General features: G+C 45.3%; 1 protein-coding gene across 24 annotated transcripts in view; it reads right to left on the reverse strand.

Moving 5' to 3' along the window:
* CDC14B (cell division cycle 14B) overlaps window positions 1-17694 on the reverse strand; it is an 87252-nt gene that overhangs the window by 10006 nt on the left and 59552 nt on the right. For 17 of the 24 annotated variants that reach the window (XM_036331432.1, XM_036331430.1, XM_036331433.1 and 14 more), the window contains 5 exons: window positions 15441-15528; window positions 14446-14676; window positions 7926-8064; window positions 7600-7759; window positions 6837-6934 (listed from right to left, as the gene is read on the reverse strand). In XM_036331432.1, the coding sequence (XP_036187325.1) occupies window positions 6837-6934; window positions 7600-7759; window positions 7926-8064; window positions 14446-14676; window positions 15441-15528 (716 nt within the window). Of the gene's footprint in view, window positions 1-843; window positions 1299-2038; window positions 2184-3919; window positions 3996-6836; window positions 6935-7599; window positions 7760-7925; window positions 8065-14445; window positions 14677-15440; window positions 15529-17694 lie in introns of those variants that run through there. The other 7 variants (XM_036331440.1, XM_036331435.1, XM_036331450.1 and 4 more) reach the window with 4 other exon arrangements.

A 17694-nucleotide genomic window follows, 5' to 3' on the forward strand; every position in this document is an offset into this window, starting at 1 on the left:
ACCACGATGCCAAACGAGCTTTCGAAACGATGGGCCGGGGCCCTGCAACTCCGGCCGCATCTTCCCACTAAGAGTCTGACGCAGCAACTGGGGGGGGGGGGGGGTGGGGTCGTGGCGTCGCCAGCTCCAGGCCCGCCACCAACTGTGCCCACGAGCAATCGCCTCAAAGACAACTACGAGGACTCTATCTATTTACCCCGTCGTTACCCCTGGAAGCTTTGATTTCTGTAAACTCCAAGTTAATCCATCAGGCTGAATGGATACTCTGTGCGGGGCTAGGCCAGGGGTGGGCAAACTTTCTGACTCGAGGGCCACATGGGTTCTTAAACTGGACCGGAGGGCGGAACAAAAGCATGGATGGAGTGTTTGTGTGAACTAATATCAATTCAAAGTAAACATCATTACATAAAAGGGTACGGGGCCGGATCCGGCCCGCGGGCCGTAGTTTGCCCACGGCTGGTCTAGTGCAATGGCGGGTGTTAGCAATAACAGAGAAAGGTTACGCCTTCCCAGATGGTAAAGAGAAGAGAGCCTCATGGAGTCCATTTAAAGTTACCCTGGGAAAATAAATAACCAAAGCAAATAACCAAATAACCATTCGCAGCGCCGCCACCCATGTGGAGCTCATCTGCCGCTGGAAAACCACCGGGAAGGGTCGTCTATATTGGAAACACAGTGTCAGCCTATGCGACAAGTTCGTATTTAACGACACATTTTAAGAAAAGGTCGCAAATAGAAACACGTTAAGCAGCTTTTCCTTAATTTTGAAAAGAATGAAGTCTGCTAGTTTTCACAGTCTTTCCCCGCCATCTGAAGACACTCAATGAAACCATAAAACACGAGTGGTGGTGGCCATGAAATTTTACTTTGGAGGAAGTCCTAGCAGGAACTTTTGTATTTCTTAATAAAACTCCCAGGTCCAAGTTGGAACAAGAAGAGAACTCCTTGAATGGGCTAAAGAAAAAATGTCAGAGAATAAGGAAGCAGCCTGGATGGGAGAGGGCGCGTCTCGGCCGCCGCCGGGCCCGCGCTGGGTCTGGGCTGGGATCCTGGTGAGCTTGCGCACGTTCTTCTGCAGGAAAGACGTCTCTTCTCGGGCACGGGATTCACTTAATGGTGAGAGGTGTCCAGAGAACACAGAGTCTGTCCATGTCACCCTAAGAAAGGCATTTTGGTTGCTTTCGGGGAAAGAAGGAAGGCAGGAGCAGCGCTGGTCATGCAGAAACACAAACACAGACAAGACTCCAGTCTTCTCCGCTTCCCTCCGTCCGACAACCCGTTCTGAACACTGCACGTGGCTGTGAGGGGAGGCAGGGAAGCGAGGTCGAGGAGAGAGCTCCGCAAACTCAAGACAGAGACTTGCTGGGAAGCAGCTGCTGCGAGAGGCGTGTACACGGCCTCGAGGCCTCCTGGCTACAAAGTCCGATTTTTACCAACAGAAGAAAATCAGTGCGAAACTTACTTCTGCCAGATTGGAAAGGATATGCTGAAAATATTTACTCCAGAAACTAGAGAAAAGTTGTACAGACAAGTAATGGAAAGAAAAGCACCCCAAAGTAACTGAATATTTTTGAGAGGGAAAGAAATTGCTACTTCAAGAAATCTGTTAAGAGTCAGCACAACTTAAACACAAAGCCAGTGGCTGAGCATCAACTCAGGAGCAGTTCGACTCCCAGTCAGGGCACATGCCCGGGGGGTGGGCTCGATCCCCAGAAGGGGCCCTGCAGGAGGCAGCCTATTGATGATTCTCTCTCATCAGTGATGTTTCTATCTCTCCCTCTCCCCTTCTCTGAAATAAATAAAAACATTAAAAAAAAAACACCAAAATAAAAATCAAAGTGTGTTGTTTTTACTGTCTCTTGTACGAAAAGAATAGTGAAGGGCCCCCCTCCCTGACACCACACCATGAGTTGAGTTTTCGAAAAAGGACCTTTGAGAAAAGGCAAATCAATAAAGCGAGGAGAGCTGCGAGTGACAAAAGCATGCATCATGGGAATCGGCAGCAGTGAGCGAGGAGAGGAATGGGTGGGACACTTACACAGCAGCTATGTGTCAAAGGGTCCGATGGCTACTGTGCTCTTAAACCATCGAGACAGAATAGCAGGATGGGGAGAATGTAGTCACAAACAATCCACCAGATGACAACACTACACAGTGCAGAGGTCAGCACAGCTAGGGAACATCTGGAAAGGGCGAAGGGAAAGAACAGATGTTCAAACTGAGAAGCCAAAATAAATAAAACAATAAATAAATGAAGCCATGTGTACATTTTAGGCACCCTGTGATGATGCGAAAGGGTGGGGGACAAGGATGGAGTTTTGCGATGTTATGTTGGAAGAAGAGGCTGTCTGGCCCTGGCCGGCATGCTCCGTGGTTAGAGTCCGGTGATTCCCGGTCAAGGGCATGTGCGGGAGGCAACCAATTGATGTGTCTCTCCCTCTGTCGATGTTTCTCTCCCTCTGTCTCTCCCGCACCCTTCCACTCTCTCTAAAAATTAATGGAAAAATATCCTCGGGGGAGGATTAACAACAAAAAAAATGCTGTCTTCAGTATTAAACTAATTTGACACTTGGTAAGAATAGAGCAGGCCCAATCTTTAGTTCAATAACTGGCCATGTTAATATAACTGTATGATACAGAAATCAAAGCTGTTGTTATAGGGTTGAAATTCTTCAAAAAGCACAATATGCACACACACAAAACTGAACCAAACCAGAGGGGAAAAGGAGGCAAAACCAACCAACTGATAACTAACAGCCTCATCCCCTCGGAGGCACCACTGGAAGCAGACCCAGCACAGCGGGGCTGCGCTCGCTTCAATGGAGCCATATTCTGTATCACCCAGGAGGTGTGTATCCTGAAAACAAGGATTGCAGAAGTACAGGCAACCCAGACAACACGACAGAAGACAATTATCCTTATGAACTAATACAGTAAGTCCTCACTTAACATCATCGATGATTCTGCAACTTTATGCAAAAAAAAATACGACAAAACCAATTTTACTGTAGACTAATTGGTATTAACAAAAGTTAATCTCCTACAGCATCTCATCAGTGTTATGAACAAAGTGGCGTTACTGGAGGACCTGCTGTACTGTACACATTTCCTTTGTTGTTTTTCTCATGCAACTCAACTCGGCTTTCAGCTTGGTGTTTCTTACTCCCCTGTCTGGCTTTCCAGCAGTGAGGAAGGGACCTCCTCACACAGCTGGGAGGGTGGTAACTCCTTCCAACTACATTTCCAAACGGTCACCGACACATCTGTGACCAGTAACAAAAGGCTCCATGGAGTCTTTGCTTTGTGCAAACTACTGGGCACAAACTATGAAGACTGTACAGACATCGTCATCATGTCTGTCACCTTAATCACTGAAGACCAGGTGCCAGGCCCAGGCATCCCATGTGGGCGTGAGCCCAAATCTAGACCACGCTCTCTCACTCACTCCTGCCAGCAAAGAAAAACCAAACCAAACCTGCTGCATGGTCAGGTGACAGGCTTAACAGTTACCCAGAATGTGATCAGTGACTTGGAGCACTACTGGACCCCACCGATCCCAATGTTCACATGTAGGTACTGACTTCACAGTTATCTTAAAGGCAATGGCCCGAATGTCCAGGTGTCTGCCGTATAGATCTTTATTTGCTCCTCTAATGAAGCTCCTGGCATATGAATTATTTTCCAGAGATGAAAAACACACCCGTCAACACTGTACCGCTAAGGGGGGTTTAAGGCTTTTCAAGGCTAATTAGATCTATACTTTTGCATATTCCTGTGTAGGATACATTTCCCCTCTTCATGAAGCATCTCATTTAACCACAACAAACTAGCAGAAATGATCAGTATGCAGAAATAGGCAGCACGGGGGAAGTTATCAAATCTACGAAATCTACTTGAGCACAGACAGCCACATACTTGCCATCATTCCCGACGATCACCTCCAGGCCATGGAGCTACACGACCTACTGTCTTCCCGGTGGGCAGGGTCACACAGGCTTTCGGAGAAAATGACTATTTTACAATTTCTAATGACTTTCACTTTCCCCGAATATTGACTATAAAATAGAAACCGGTAGTTGGAATGGTATTTTACATACCATACCTTTCTCTTAAGAATCACATGTTTCTCACTAACTTTCCTTATGATGAGTATTTTCATTTGGATTTAAGTGCCAACAGCCAAGAAAAATAACTTGCCCGCGGTGACAGGGGAGTCAGCCGGAAGGCGGGGATTGAATTCAGGTTTCTCCATCTAAACTGCAGTTGAAAACTCTCTTAGGGGACTTTTCTTTCTAAAATAACAACAAAGACTTGGGAGGGGAAAAAATCTCCAATTGATCTCCTTTTCTAGAGCCAAGAGAGCTACAAGTCAGAGCAACAAAGAGATGATGTTACTAGGGTTTCAAAAAGCAGAGGGGAGGGCAGCCAGGCTGCTGCCCAGGAGGGGAAGGTGCTGAGACTGACCGAACGGCCCAGGGCCTGTGCACACAATGGGGGGGCTTTGGCCTTTTCCTTCAAAAGTGTGGCCTCTAGGCCTGCCATCTGTGCCTATGAGGGGGACAGTTTGGGGGCTATTCTATTATTTTTGGGTTATAATGAAAGGGGATCCTGAACTAGTTTTTTTATAACATTTGTAACTTTTACCATTTTACTTGGTTTTAATTTATACCAAGAGTGCTTCAGAGCAAAGGGACAGGGTCCTAGTTTGGCTTTGGGGTGAGGGCGAGGCTGGCTCTCCCTCCCCCGCCCTCGCCAGTTCCTCATTCACCATCACTGAGCCCTCAGCTTCCCCCCAGGGCCTCAGACACCAAGGGCAGAGGAATGGCATCTAGTGTCACCTTCACATTTAGGATGTCAGTCTTCATTTACTGTTTCTTTTATTTTACCACAAACCCATCAGCTACGAGAGACAATTATGGCCTCGACTGTTCTGGAAAAGAGTGAGCTGAACTCTAGGCTCGGTGACAGGAAATTTCCCACAAGCCCTATTTAACAAAATATTGGACCAAGCAGAACTGTCATCCCCACTGGAGAAGGCAATAAGCTGTTGAGAAATAAACAGATGCTGCAGATTCTTAAAAACAATACAAAACACCCGGGCAGATGAAAAGCAGCCCAGAATCTCCCTTCCTGGGGCTTCCCACGCGTGGCCCGGGCAACGGCACCTGCCGCCCGGGAAGCTTGCCGGGACGCAGGCCCGCTGCCCCGCCCGCCGGGCCCAGCTCCCGCAGGAGGCTTGTGCACACTGCCGTCCGACAGGCTCTGCGTTGGGCACTGCCTGTTGCCTCCATCAGGTCTAAAATGGGCTTCAGAATAATTATTTGGAGGGACTATCATGTTTCTAAATAAAAATAACCCATAAAGCTTTAAATAAAGACTTTTAATGAAATTTTAAAAAATGGCACCTGGAAAAATTACATAGAATGTACAAGCGTTCTAGTTGATGGCGACCCCTTTGCAAAGACAACACTTAAACGGTGCCCACAGTCAGCACCGGTGCCCTCCACTCACACAGCTCCTTGTCCTGGGGATTCTATTCTTCTCTTGGGTCTCGGGAGGGCGCCCAGGCAGAGGCCCAGCACAACGCGTGCCTCAGGGGCAAGTCTACTGAGAAGTTACGATTATTAGGCGATACCAGGGAAGAACCATTTTTAATGAAAAACAAGGCTTGCTCTTCTCTGCCATGAACATTTACTGTCATTAGCGCCTTATGCACCATATTACAAGATGCTTAATAACTGAATAACTGGCCTCTGTCCACCACAGAATGGGGGGGGGGGGCTGGAAACTGGGTGCCCCACAACGATGAGAGGTTATCGGAAGGACGAAGTCCTCACAGGTGGAGCATCTACTGAAGAATGCCCTACAGCCCTGGTCGGAGCATCACCCCGTCCACCAACAGGTTGCAGGGTTCAATTCCTGGTCAGGACACATATCTAGTCTACAGGTTCAATTCCTGGTCAGGACACATATCTAGTCTGCAGGGTTCAATTCCTGGTCAGGACACATATCTAGTCTGCAGGTTCAATTCCTGGTCAGGATGCATACAGGAGGCAACCAGTGTTTCTTTTTCACAACAATGTTTTTCTTTCTTTGTCTCTCTCCCTCTCGCCTTTCCTCTCTCTCTAGAATCAATATAAAACTTATCTTCAGTTGAGGATTTTAAAAAAAGAGAATACCCTAGGAAAAAAGTATGATGGCTAAGTTTTTTATTCCACTTTTTTAAAAAAAATCATACTGGATGTTCTGCGAGATTTTATCCAAACTACCACTTACACAAGCAACAACAAGTGGACAAACACACACTCACTGACTCTAATACTTCCTATTCCCATGCTAAACCTTCTTCTGAAACCTGAATATAATTCCTCAAACAAAAAAGTTAAATAAAACATATAGTTTGATCTATTGTTGCCCTCAAGTAATATGATGACATTAAGCCACCATGTCACCACGGATTCAATTCTACCATAGTAGAAGAGATTACCTGCACGATAGCAGTGAGTCTAAGGATATTCACCATTTTTAATAATTATGGACAAATCTATTGTTTGTGGTTTACACTTGGTGTGACACCCTGAGGATGTCCAGAGATGATCCCAGAGGAAAAGCATTCCTAAAGCTTTCCTATACATGGTCAGGATGGAGACGGAGATAAACAGAGGAAAGCCTGGAGCTTCGTAGGCTATTTAAAATATCTCGATTTAAAATAATTTAGAATCATTTCAAAGTGGCCCAAGGGACATGCAACTATGGAGGAGATGTACCGGACAAATGCTCCCAAAGGCCTCAGACACGCACGAACCACACCAGCCCGCCAGGGAGCCCGGACTCACGTGAGGGGCACCGCGCTCGCTTTGGACCGTCTTCTGCTTTTCAGGGCCCGGAGTCGATCCCCTTGCGTCACGCCGTAGCTTTCGTCGTCATCGCTGTACTGTACAAGTAAAGACACACTGAGCCAACCGCCCGGCGCCGGCTCACGCAGCAAAGCACAGCAGCTACGCTCATCCCGGGGCACGCACGCCCGCTCCGGCCGAACTCTACAACAGCTGCTGCTTTTGAAATAAAGCGACAGGTCACGGTGCAGGACACCCAACCTTCACTTCCACAGACACAGAAGCTGATAGCGCTCCTGCTGTAAAACATGACAGTGAAGAGGCATCACGGGCTTTCGATGCTGAAAACATGCTTTTTAAAATGTCACCATCTACTTACCGTCACTTAACACAGCACAGCTACCCCTAAACGCCCGGTTCTCTAAAGTCCCCACGTGAGAACGGCCGGTCCCCTAGGTCAGCTGTCACAAACGGGCAAGGTGTCGGGCGGGGGTCGCTAGGGCCACCTACTGCGCTTCCTTCACATCCCCCCCCCCCCCCCCACCACCAGCGCCCAGGTGTGAGAACTCCAGTGTCATGGACACATCACCTTGTTCTAACTATTTAGCATAAAGTTCCTAGAGAGGACTCTACGTATAAAAAATGTGACAATAATCCCTCAAAATGTGCTTTATTGCTCGATCTGCAGTTTCCTCCGCGCCCTGAAAGGTTCTCAACAGCATTTAAAGAAATAGCAACAGAGGGACGAGGACGGTTCCATTACCAGCTCAGGTTCCTGCTTGTCGTGATGCTTGGCCCCATGGAGTGAAATGTCGTCCACGGCCAAGAGGAGCTTTGAGACGGCTGCTCTGTGTTTGCCGTTCTCCTGACCCCTTAACTTTTGACGGAAATAGTCTCCTTCCAACCAGAGGCTTGACTGTTTCCTGTCAGAGCATTTAAACAGCATCAACACACACTTTTTGAGAAAGACACAAACGAACAACGTCGTCCTCCTAGAGGCCGTCTGTCGTTATGGAGACTAAGACGTCTACTTCCGATCAGTATCCAGACCCAGTTCCCTCGGAATCACCAAGCCTTCCATCTACTTACGTCACCAAGAACTGCTGCTGAGGCCCGATCACGGAGCCAGGCCTGCAGATCCTGATCCAGGCGATGGCCTCGGCCGCGGTCATCCTGTAATGCTTCATGATGTAGCAGGCTATCAGGGTGCCCGTGCGTCCAAGGCCAGCTAGGACGGGAAACAAGCCAATCAGACCTGGTCCCTGTTGCGAGGGGCGGGCCTGCCTCCCCAAACTGCGGTCCTGGAGTTCGGGCGCGCACTGCCATCACCTGGAGAGGTCTCAAAACACCTCCACAATGCCGCCTCGACAGAGATTCCTAAAATCCCCCAAATGATTCTACACACAGCCAAGAATGAAAATCGCTTTCTAAGTGACGACTCTCAATAAGTACAGTGCTTCTCCCCTGAGTTTTCTCTTAATGATAAAATCATATTCCCAAAAACACAGGCTTAAAAGCTTGCAAAACTTTCCCCTTCATTCGCCAGTGTTTCTACTGTACTTTTCTACTCATTTTCACGTGGTTTTTTAAAAACTCTATTTCTGCTCTAACCGGTTTGGCTCAGTGGATAGAGCGTCGGCCTGCGGACTGAGGGGTCCTGGGTTCGATTCCGGTCGGGGGCATGTGCCTTGGTTGCGGGCACATCCTCAGTGGGAGGTGTGCAGGAGGCAGCTGATCGACGTTTCTCTCTCATCGATGTTTCTAACTCTCTGTCCCTCTCCCTTCCTCTCTGTAAAAAATCAATAAAATATATTTTTTAAAAAAACAACAAAAAACAAAACTCTATTCCTGCTATCCTCCTTGACTCTCGCCTAAACTACCCTATTTCATCCTGCGATGGTAATTTTATGTGTCAACCTGGTAGGTGTGTTTGGGTGAGAATAGTGGACTTTTGAGTAGGTGGATTAGCCTCCATGTGGGTGGGCCTCACTCAGTCAGTTGAAGGTATGAACAGAACAGACTGGCCTCCCCAAGCTGGGAGGGGCTCTCGGGCAGACCGCCTCCCACCTTCACGCACCACTGGCTCCTCTGGGTCTCCAGCCTGCCAGCCCACCCTTGTGTGCGAGCCAATTCCTTACCCTAAATCTCCTTCTATGCATCATACATGTCCTATTGGTTGCTTCTCTGGAAAACCTCGTTGCTACAGATTTGGTACCATAACCATAACAATACAGGCTGCAGGAGTTTCAAGGCTCCTGTAAGAAAACACCCAGACTGCCTTGAAGAAGCTGTCGGCAGGAATATGCACGTTAGCACGGATTCTGGAGCGGACGCAGGTGGAAATGGAGACCGTGTTATTGGCAACTAGAAGAAAGGCCATCCTTGTTAGAAAGAGGCAAACTCCCGGCTGCACTGTGCCCGCAGGCTTTGTGGAAAGCAAAACCGTGAGCAAAGGAGATCATCCGTGCGCGAAGGGTTGAAGGTGCAGCCGGGGGTCTCCTTACTAACACGTAAAATGTGAGGGGAGGGAGATGAATCCAAGACCTTTTTAAACAGAAAGGAACCAGAAACTAAACATTTTGAAAATTCTAGGCCTATCCATACTGCGGAAAGCAAGCACACATGTTCTGAAGACACCACCAGTGGTGTGTCTGAACATGCAACTCCACAGACATTACCCATGGACTTAATCACCAGAAGCCAGAAACAGACACAGAGGTGGGCACGGCTGCCACCACCCAGGCCCAGGGCATGGACCAGGCTACACGGTCCATAACTTCAGGGACAAGGCCACCACCAGAGCCAAGGGGGCGGGCCTGCCTCCCCCGCGGGCCTGCGGGATAGATAATGGAGCCAGACAGCATTCTTCTCATTGACTCCGGGTGGTGGGAACACAGTGCAGTACACAGATCTTGTAACACAGGAGCCCACACCTGAAACCTATATGATCACTTTAACCAAAGTCACCCCAATAAGTTTAATAAAAAAGGGAAAAGAATAGCTTCCCAAAGCCAAAGGGGGGAAAATTCACCAAAGCTTCTGCACAGCTAAGGGGAAATTAGATGTGACTCATGTGATGGCAACAAGATCATTTTGGTTTCAAATAACATTTTGAAAGGACACTAAGAAGCTGTTCTTTAGCCGTGAAAGATTGACGAAAGATGTCGTTCTTCTTACTGACCAGGGAGAAGACATCTTTTCCCCTGGTTGGGAATAACAAGTCCAGCAGATGCCTGAAAAGAGACATGTCTAAAAATCACTAACCCTCTTCCTCCTCCTCCTCCTACCCCCTTCCTTCCCTGAATTGTTTGGAAGAAATTCCTTTATTAAGCACCTAAAGCATGCTAAGTTTTAAAGGACAGATTTTGCAGCCAATTTAATAGCATGATTCAGATACAGTATTTCAGAGGTTGACAAAATTTTTCCGTTTCTTTTACAGCTATTCAACTCTGCTGTTTTAGCAAAAAGCAGCCATAGACAATATATAAATAAATATGTATGACTGTGTTCCGATGAAACTTAATTTATGGACACAAACTGGAAGTCCATATAATTTACATGTCACCAAAAATTATTCCTCTTTTGACTTTGTCTAACCATTTAAATGTAAAATCAGCTTCATTTCATGGACAAAAGCTGGCAGTGGGCCAGGTATAGTCTGTGATTTGCCTACCTATGCACAACTGAGTGAGAAAACAGGGTGCTGAACTGTGTTTACAGCATGGTTTTCTGTAACTCAAAAACGGAGGCCTACAGATAAACAAAAGGCTGGAATAAATCTGTAAAACGCAGTTGCACTGTTACGCTGAGATTATGGTTGATTTTACTCCCTTTACTTTTTGGTGGTTTCCAGTTTTATTGCTGGCAATATTTTACTTTAATGATGGACATAAAACATTTTGAAAGAATTAAAAGAAAAAGAAGAGCGTTCGTCTCAAGCCGGGAGAGTTAGGGCGTTTGCTCTGCGAGGTCTAGACTGTCACCCGTTTCTTCTCTCTAATTCCTCCCATTTGCGATGCGAATGCCTGTCCCACCACTGCATTTTGGAAGAACATGACTGGTCTGCTTCCCAGGCTCACAGCTGGGGAGGAATTCTGAATGTCACCCAGAGCTGACTTGGACGATCGGCCTGAGACTTTCAACTTGGACTGGCCACGGAATGAGTGAAGACTCTGGGGCTGTTGGGGTGGAGTGAATGGTCATATTTATGTGTGAGAATGTGAGTACTGGGTGGCCAGAGTAGAATGTCATGGACTGAATTATGTGTCTCCCCCTCTCCCCTTCCCCCCAAATCCATAGTATGTTGAAGTCCTCTGTCCCACATGACAGTCTCTGGATAAAGGACTTTATGAAGGTAATTAAGGTTAAATAAGGCCCCGGCGGGCACTTAGTCCAATAGGACTGGTGCTCCGATGACATGAGGAAGCGCACCAGGGGTGAGTGTACACAGGAGACAGAGAAGGTGGCTCTCGGCTGCCAGGGCAGCTTGCCCAGACACCTACCCGCCAGCACCTAGAACGTGGACTTCTAACCTCCAAAACTATGAGAAAATAAATGCCTGCTGTTGGACACAGTCTGGTATCGCTATGGTACCCCAAGCACATTAATGCACTTCCTGATCAATCTCACGTTTCACTTGAAAATCCAATCTTCACACTGTCATCCGTTTTCTTCCCAAAACAAAGATTTGATTATATCAAATCCTCTTCCGGTTTTTAACGGGTCCCCAGGCCACTTCTGGGTTTCACTACTGACATTTAGGGCCAGATGATTCTTTGCTGCCATTGCGGGCCCGTGTGTTTTAGGATGTTCAGGGGCATCCCTGGCCTCCACTCTCTAGATGCCAGGAACACACCTCCCCCTAGTTGTGAAAACCAAAAGAATGCCTTGTGACCTGCCAAACGACCCGGGGACCACAAACCACCCCAAAGGAACACCTCAGGTTATATTGCGTATTATAATTTTTAAAACATGAAATAACCCATGCTGAATTTTATTTAAATTATTCATTACTTAAAGTTGTGATAAAATGCATATAACATAAAACTTTCCACGTTAACCATTTTTGTGGATGTACAGTGGGGCCTTGACTTACGAATTTAATTTGTTCCAAGACCGAGCTCGTTAAGGAGCTCGTTAACTCAAATTACTCTGTCAACTCAATGCAAAAAATCCTCGGAGAGACAGCTGGTATCTCAAAAAACCTGCTAGTCGGGACACTCGTAAGTCAAGGCCCCACCGTGTCATTTTCCTCATTTCATTTACTTCTCAGTTTCCTTTTAGCTCACTGAGCGTTTTTCAGACAGCCATGTTAGGTTCTTTCTCAGGCAATTCAAAGACCTATGTTTCTTTGGGGCCAGTTTCTGGAGATGGTTTTAACTGTTTGCAAGTGTACAGGCCAGTGGCACTGAAACACCTCACGCTGCTGTGCAGTCATCATCAATGTTCCCCGTGTGCGTGAGACGGCGGCGTTTCCGTTGGTGGGCAGGTAGGGTGCCCCTAGGCTCGGGGATGTGGCTGGTTTATTGTGGTGGTCAAGTCCTGCATTTCTTTTCTTATCTTCTGTCTGGTTTTTCTACCCATATTGAAAGTGGGATACTAACATTTCCAACTAGTATTGGACAATTATTTTTCCCTTCAATTTTCTTTCCCAAATATTCTGAAGGTCTATTAGACATGTAACATGTTTGTGTTATATCTCCTGACCATATTGAACCTTTATTAAAATATAATGCCCCTTTTTGACTCATAACCTTTCATTAAAGTCTCTTTTGTCTGATATCAGTATAATCACCTTTGCCCATCCATTCACTTTCAATCTATTTGCGTCTTTGAATCTAAAATTGATTCTCTTTTATTTTTTAAGCCATTCTTCCAATCTCATCTATTGATTAGAGAGTTTACAGCTTAAGTAACAGTAATATCAGCCATTATAAGTGTCCAATGCATTTACTTTGACCAGAGATCTGTATTTTTCAGATAGCTTCTAGTGACGAGCTAGTGTCCTTCCAGTCAACCTTTAGCTTTTCTTGCATGTCAAGCCCAGTGGTAGCAAACTCCCCTCACCTTTTAGTTATCTGGGAATGTCTTAATTTCACCCCATTTTTGAGAAAAGGTTTAGCCAGATGCAGGATCTGCGGCTGATTCTTCCCCTCAGCACTGACTACCAAATGTCCCAAAACACGTACACACACTAACGGCTGAGCTCAGCTGATGTTTCTCTTCAGCCAGGTAAGCTTTGAACAAAGGAATTTCACCCTAAAATGCTACTGGAAGATGGAAAACACAGTTGAAGTACAAACTCTGCCTTTATAATTATTTGCAGTGTGTACACCCTATGTTCCCCCCAAAATGTATGCACACTTTAACAGCTGATAACGCACTTCATTTTCATTCCTTTTTAGGTTTAACTGATTTAAAATAATGGGTGAGGCCAGGCTAAGCTTTGAACAAAGAAAAATTATCCACTAGACTCTTTTATGGGGATACATAAAATATAAAGTTTATGTTACAAAATCAGAAACAGTTGACAAATCAAGGGCACACAAATACTGAACAAAATGATTCTTGATGTTTAAGATTCCATTGCTTCACATTATTAGCAGTGCCTGGACCAGAACAGTCATCAGTTTGAAAACAGGGGTTGACAAAAAATATTCATTCTGTAGCTTCTTTTAAATTTTAAAAATGAACTGTATGTTAATAAAAACTGACTTTACAATCATTCAAAGTGTGTATCATTTTTTGGGACACCCTGTAGATCAACCTTTCGATGAGAAATCTACTGACATCTTACTGAGTTCCTTGAATGTGATAGGTTGATTCTGTTTTACTGTTTCCAAGATTCTCTTTGCCTCTGACTTTAGATGGGTTGATGATAATGCATCTGGGCGTGGGTCTCAGAGTTTATCTTGGTTGGGGCTCCCTGAGTCTCTTTGATGTTTACATTCATGTCTTTCTTCAAATTTGGGAAACTTTCAGCAATTATTTCTTCAAACAATCTGTCTGCTCTGCTCACTGACATACCCTAGAGCCTACCGAACAGCAGGCATGGAGCAGATTATGTGATGAATAAATGAATACATTTCCATGTGCTAAGCCTTTGTAAGGCTATGAACACAATTTAACTTGCTATACTTTTCATACAAAATTAGGGTTTTAAAGCATTCTTTATATGTAGAGCTTTTTTATGTCAATAAAATCACAATAAAGTGGGTTTAAGAAAAAAGCAACTTATGCCCAGCCAATGTGACTCAGTTGGTTGGGCACCCTCCCGGGCACCAAAAGCTGGTGGGTGCCATTTCATGCCAGGGTAAATGCCCGGGCTTTGGGCTCGACCCCCAGTAGGGGGCATACAGGATGCAGCTGATTGATGTTTCTCTATCATCAATGTTTTTATCTCTTTCTTCCTCTCCCTTCCTCTCTGTGAAATCAATAAAAAAATCTAAAAACAAGCAAATTAAAGAAAAAAAATACCTTCTGTAACCACAAAAGCAGCTTCGTGTGTCCTAGCACATCATCTAAATGACTATGGTATATACACAAACATACTCACACATCTACACATACATGCCCACCACGAGTTAACCAGCCCTACAGACAGACGTACCTTTACAATGCACTGCAATGGCGCCCTCGGCACTTTCACATATATCCAGAAATTCTTTGACGATCGCATCAGTAGGGGTGCTGCCATCCGCAAAGAAAAGATCATAGTGATCGAAACCAGCATTCGTAAATTGTTTGGCATTATACATCCTTTTATTCAGACGGATAATGGTAGTAACGTTGTGATTCTTAAAATAGGGAATGTAAGCCTCAGGAGAATGTTGGTAGTAACCTACATAAAGAAATTACCAAACGTTGTAAAATGCAGAAAGAAAACAATGATAACAATTTCATCTGTAATTGTGTGGAAACAGTTTCTAGACTGGACATTGAATACCAATCTACAATAATAAAAGCATAATATGCTAATTAGACCAGACAGCCGGACGTCCTTCCAGATGAAGCCGCTGCAGCGGGACGGAGGCAGAGGCAGTTAGGGGAGATCAGGCAGGCAGGTGAGCGGTTAGGGGGGATCAGGCAGGCAGGCAGGCAAGTGAGCAGTTATGGGTGATCAGACAGGCAGGCAGAGTGGTTACGGGTGATCAGACAGGCAGGCGAGCAGTTATGGATGATCAGGCAGGCAGACGAGTGGTTAGGGGTGATGAGGCAGACAGGCAGGCAGAGTGGTTATGGGCGATCAGACAGGCAGGCGAGCAGTTAGGGGCAATTAGGCAGGCAGGTGAGCATTTAAGAACCAGCAGTCCCGGAATGTGAGAGGGATGTCCCAGATTGCGAGAGGGTGCAGGCCCAGCTGAGGAACAACACCCCTCCCCTCCTGCCCCCACCCCCATCCCCGTGCATGAATTTCATGCATCAGGCCTCTACTTTGATTATAAGTGTAAAAAAATAAATTAAATAAAGTTAAATCCAGGCAGAATAATGTACTGAAATGATCAAGTACCTTAGTTAAACTCTTAGGCCTCTTAAAAAGAAAAAGAAAAAAAAAGATGGATACTTTTAATAAGAAAACTACCCAGGTCCCATATTTTTGCATACCATTTTCAAGTCTGGTTTTTGAATAAGGTCCACAGAAGGCAATGAATCTGCCTGGTATTATCCAATTTAAATCTCCATTTTCTGCTTTCTGCAAAGAGACCAGCATGATTCATTTTTAGACTTAATCTCTCCACACCCCTTCTCAATATTGAATGCCTGTGGAACATCAAATCCACTTGCTTTAGCACAAATGCTGTTTATAAATGATGAGGCAGGACACAGAATTTGAGCCTGCTCTGAATTTTCCAGAGAAGAGTCAGTTGGCTTCTTCTGGTCCTAATCGCTTTCTCTGAAGTGTTTTTTGCTGGGGTAGCCAGCCTTCTGAAAGCAACCGACTGCTGGTATCTAAAATATACCTAAGCACTTTGGTGATTTTATCCAAGTAAATTCTCATATAGTTGCTACTAATTAATATAAAAGTAAACTTTTCCATTAGGAGTGATCTGGAAACTTCCATTTCCCTGAATGACTAACCGGCTTCCAATATGAACAATCTTGACTCATTGAACAAAGGAGAAAAAAGTATCTATTCAGGCTCTGGGACTTTCGATATTTACTTTTTATTTGTAGAAACATGTCTGCATCATGTTGCTAACTATTTAATAAGAAGGTCGCTGAAAATTTTTTACTAAACCACCAGGAAATTTGAAATTGTAAGTATACTAGGATCACTGTAGGTCTCTAGAAAAAAACTGAAATTTAAAACACTTTACTTCCTGTTATTAAGTCCTTTCCATAACAATTATTATAAGAGAAATAGAATTCAAATTTAACAATAGAAATGATTACACAAGGACTTGAGCAGAAAGTAGGAGACACTTGAGAGCGAAGAAGAAAACTAATGATAAAAATAAGATCAGTTAGTTTTGCTGGGCGTGTATATGTGTACCTAAGACTAAGTAAGAAATGTACTGAGTTGCTTGAACATCACAGGCCAGGCCCATAACCTAAAACCAAGTTACTTAATTATCACGGAGAAGAATTGGCGAGCCCATGTTCCATGCTAACAGGCCTAAATGGGAATGAGGAAAGTGTTGCCAGGTATTCTGATTTTCAAGTGAAGACAGAAATCTGAAGTTTTTAATAAGAAACCTGCGGCCGAAACCGGTTTGGCTCAGTGGATAGAGCGTCGGCCTGCGGACTGAAAGGTCCCAGGTTCGATTCCGGTCAAGGGCATGTACCTGGGTTGTGGGCACATCCCCAGTGGGAGATGTGCAGGAGGCAGCTGATCGATGTTTCTCTCTCATCGATGTTTCTAACTCTCTCTATCTCTCTCCCTTCCTCTCTGTAAAAAATCAATAAAATATATTAAAAAAAAAAAAAAAGAAAAGAAACCTGCGGTTAGATTCCATTGAATCATAGGTGATTATAAAATGCATCCTGAATTCAGAGAAGTAAAAATGGGGGGGGGCGGGGGGGGCGGGGCGGGGGGGGGGGAGATGGGAGAGGGGAGGAGGGATCAAGGAAGCAATGAAACACTAACCTAACATTTCTAAATACACTGTGGAGACCAAACAAAACCAGCCTGTGAGCTCCTGTCTGGAGCTGCCTGAACAGTCCCCGTGTCTCAAAGCAATTTCCCTGAAAGTACACACACTTGTGGTGACCTCTGCTCCCTGCCAGCACCGGCATTTCTGCATTAGTGAGAGAAGCCAATGAGTCGCTCCCAAGGGGCACACGGGGCGAGGCTGTGCCGCACAGAAGGAACACCGAATGCTGGCTTAGGAGTTCTGCTTCCATAGGAAAGATATTTTATTTTAAATGTTTAATTTTATAAGGACAAGCACCAGGAAAGTGTAATCATTAAGCTGCAGTCGATAGTATAAGGTGGCAATGAAATACATACTGTACTTTAGAAAGAACTGCTCTAACAGAGAATAAAGACAGGACGCGCCCTAAGAAATCGCACATTTTGCTCTTACATTTTGGGCTCATCTCGGTAATGACTGATCGCAGCTACTAACCCTGCCCATCAATACAACAGTTTAGTTATGCCTAAGAGTTTACAATAATTAGAAATTAACTGTTAAAGGACAGTTACGTGAGGATTCAAGATATTGCTGCATAAAATGCTGCATGAAACCACCGATGACCAGGGACAGTGTCAGCTCCAGGTAACTGCAGTAAGATAAGAAGATCAGACCCCACAGCATTCGTGGCTGGAAAAGACCTTCCGCGTAAGCATCTTACTCGCTATCGATCTGGAGGGTGGGATAAACAGTAGCATCAAGTTACTTTTCTCTAAAGAAATGCA

Source organism: Myotis myotis, unplaced genomic scaffold (genome assembly GCF_014108235.1).
Source record: "Myotis myotis isolate mMyoMyo1 unplaced genomic scaffold, mMyoMyo1.p scaffold_m19_p_12, whole genome shotgun sequence".
Classification (NCBI taxonomy): domain Eukaryota; kingdom Metazoa; phylum Chordata; class Mammalia; order Chiroptera; family Vespertilionidae; genus Myotis; species Myotis myotis.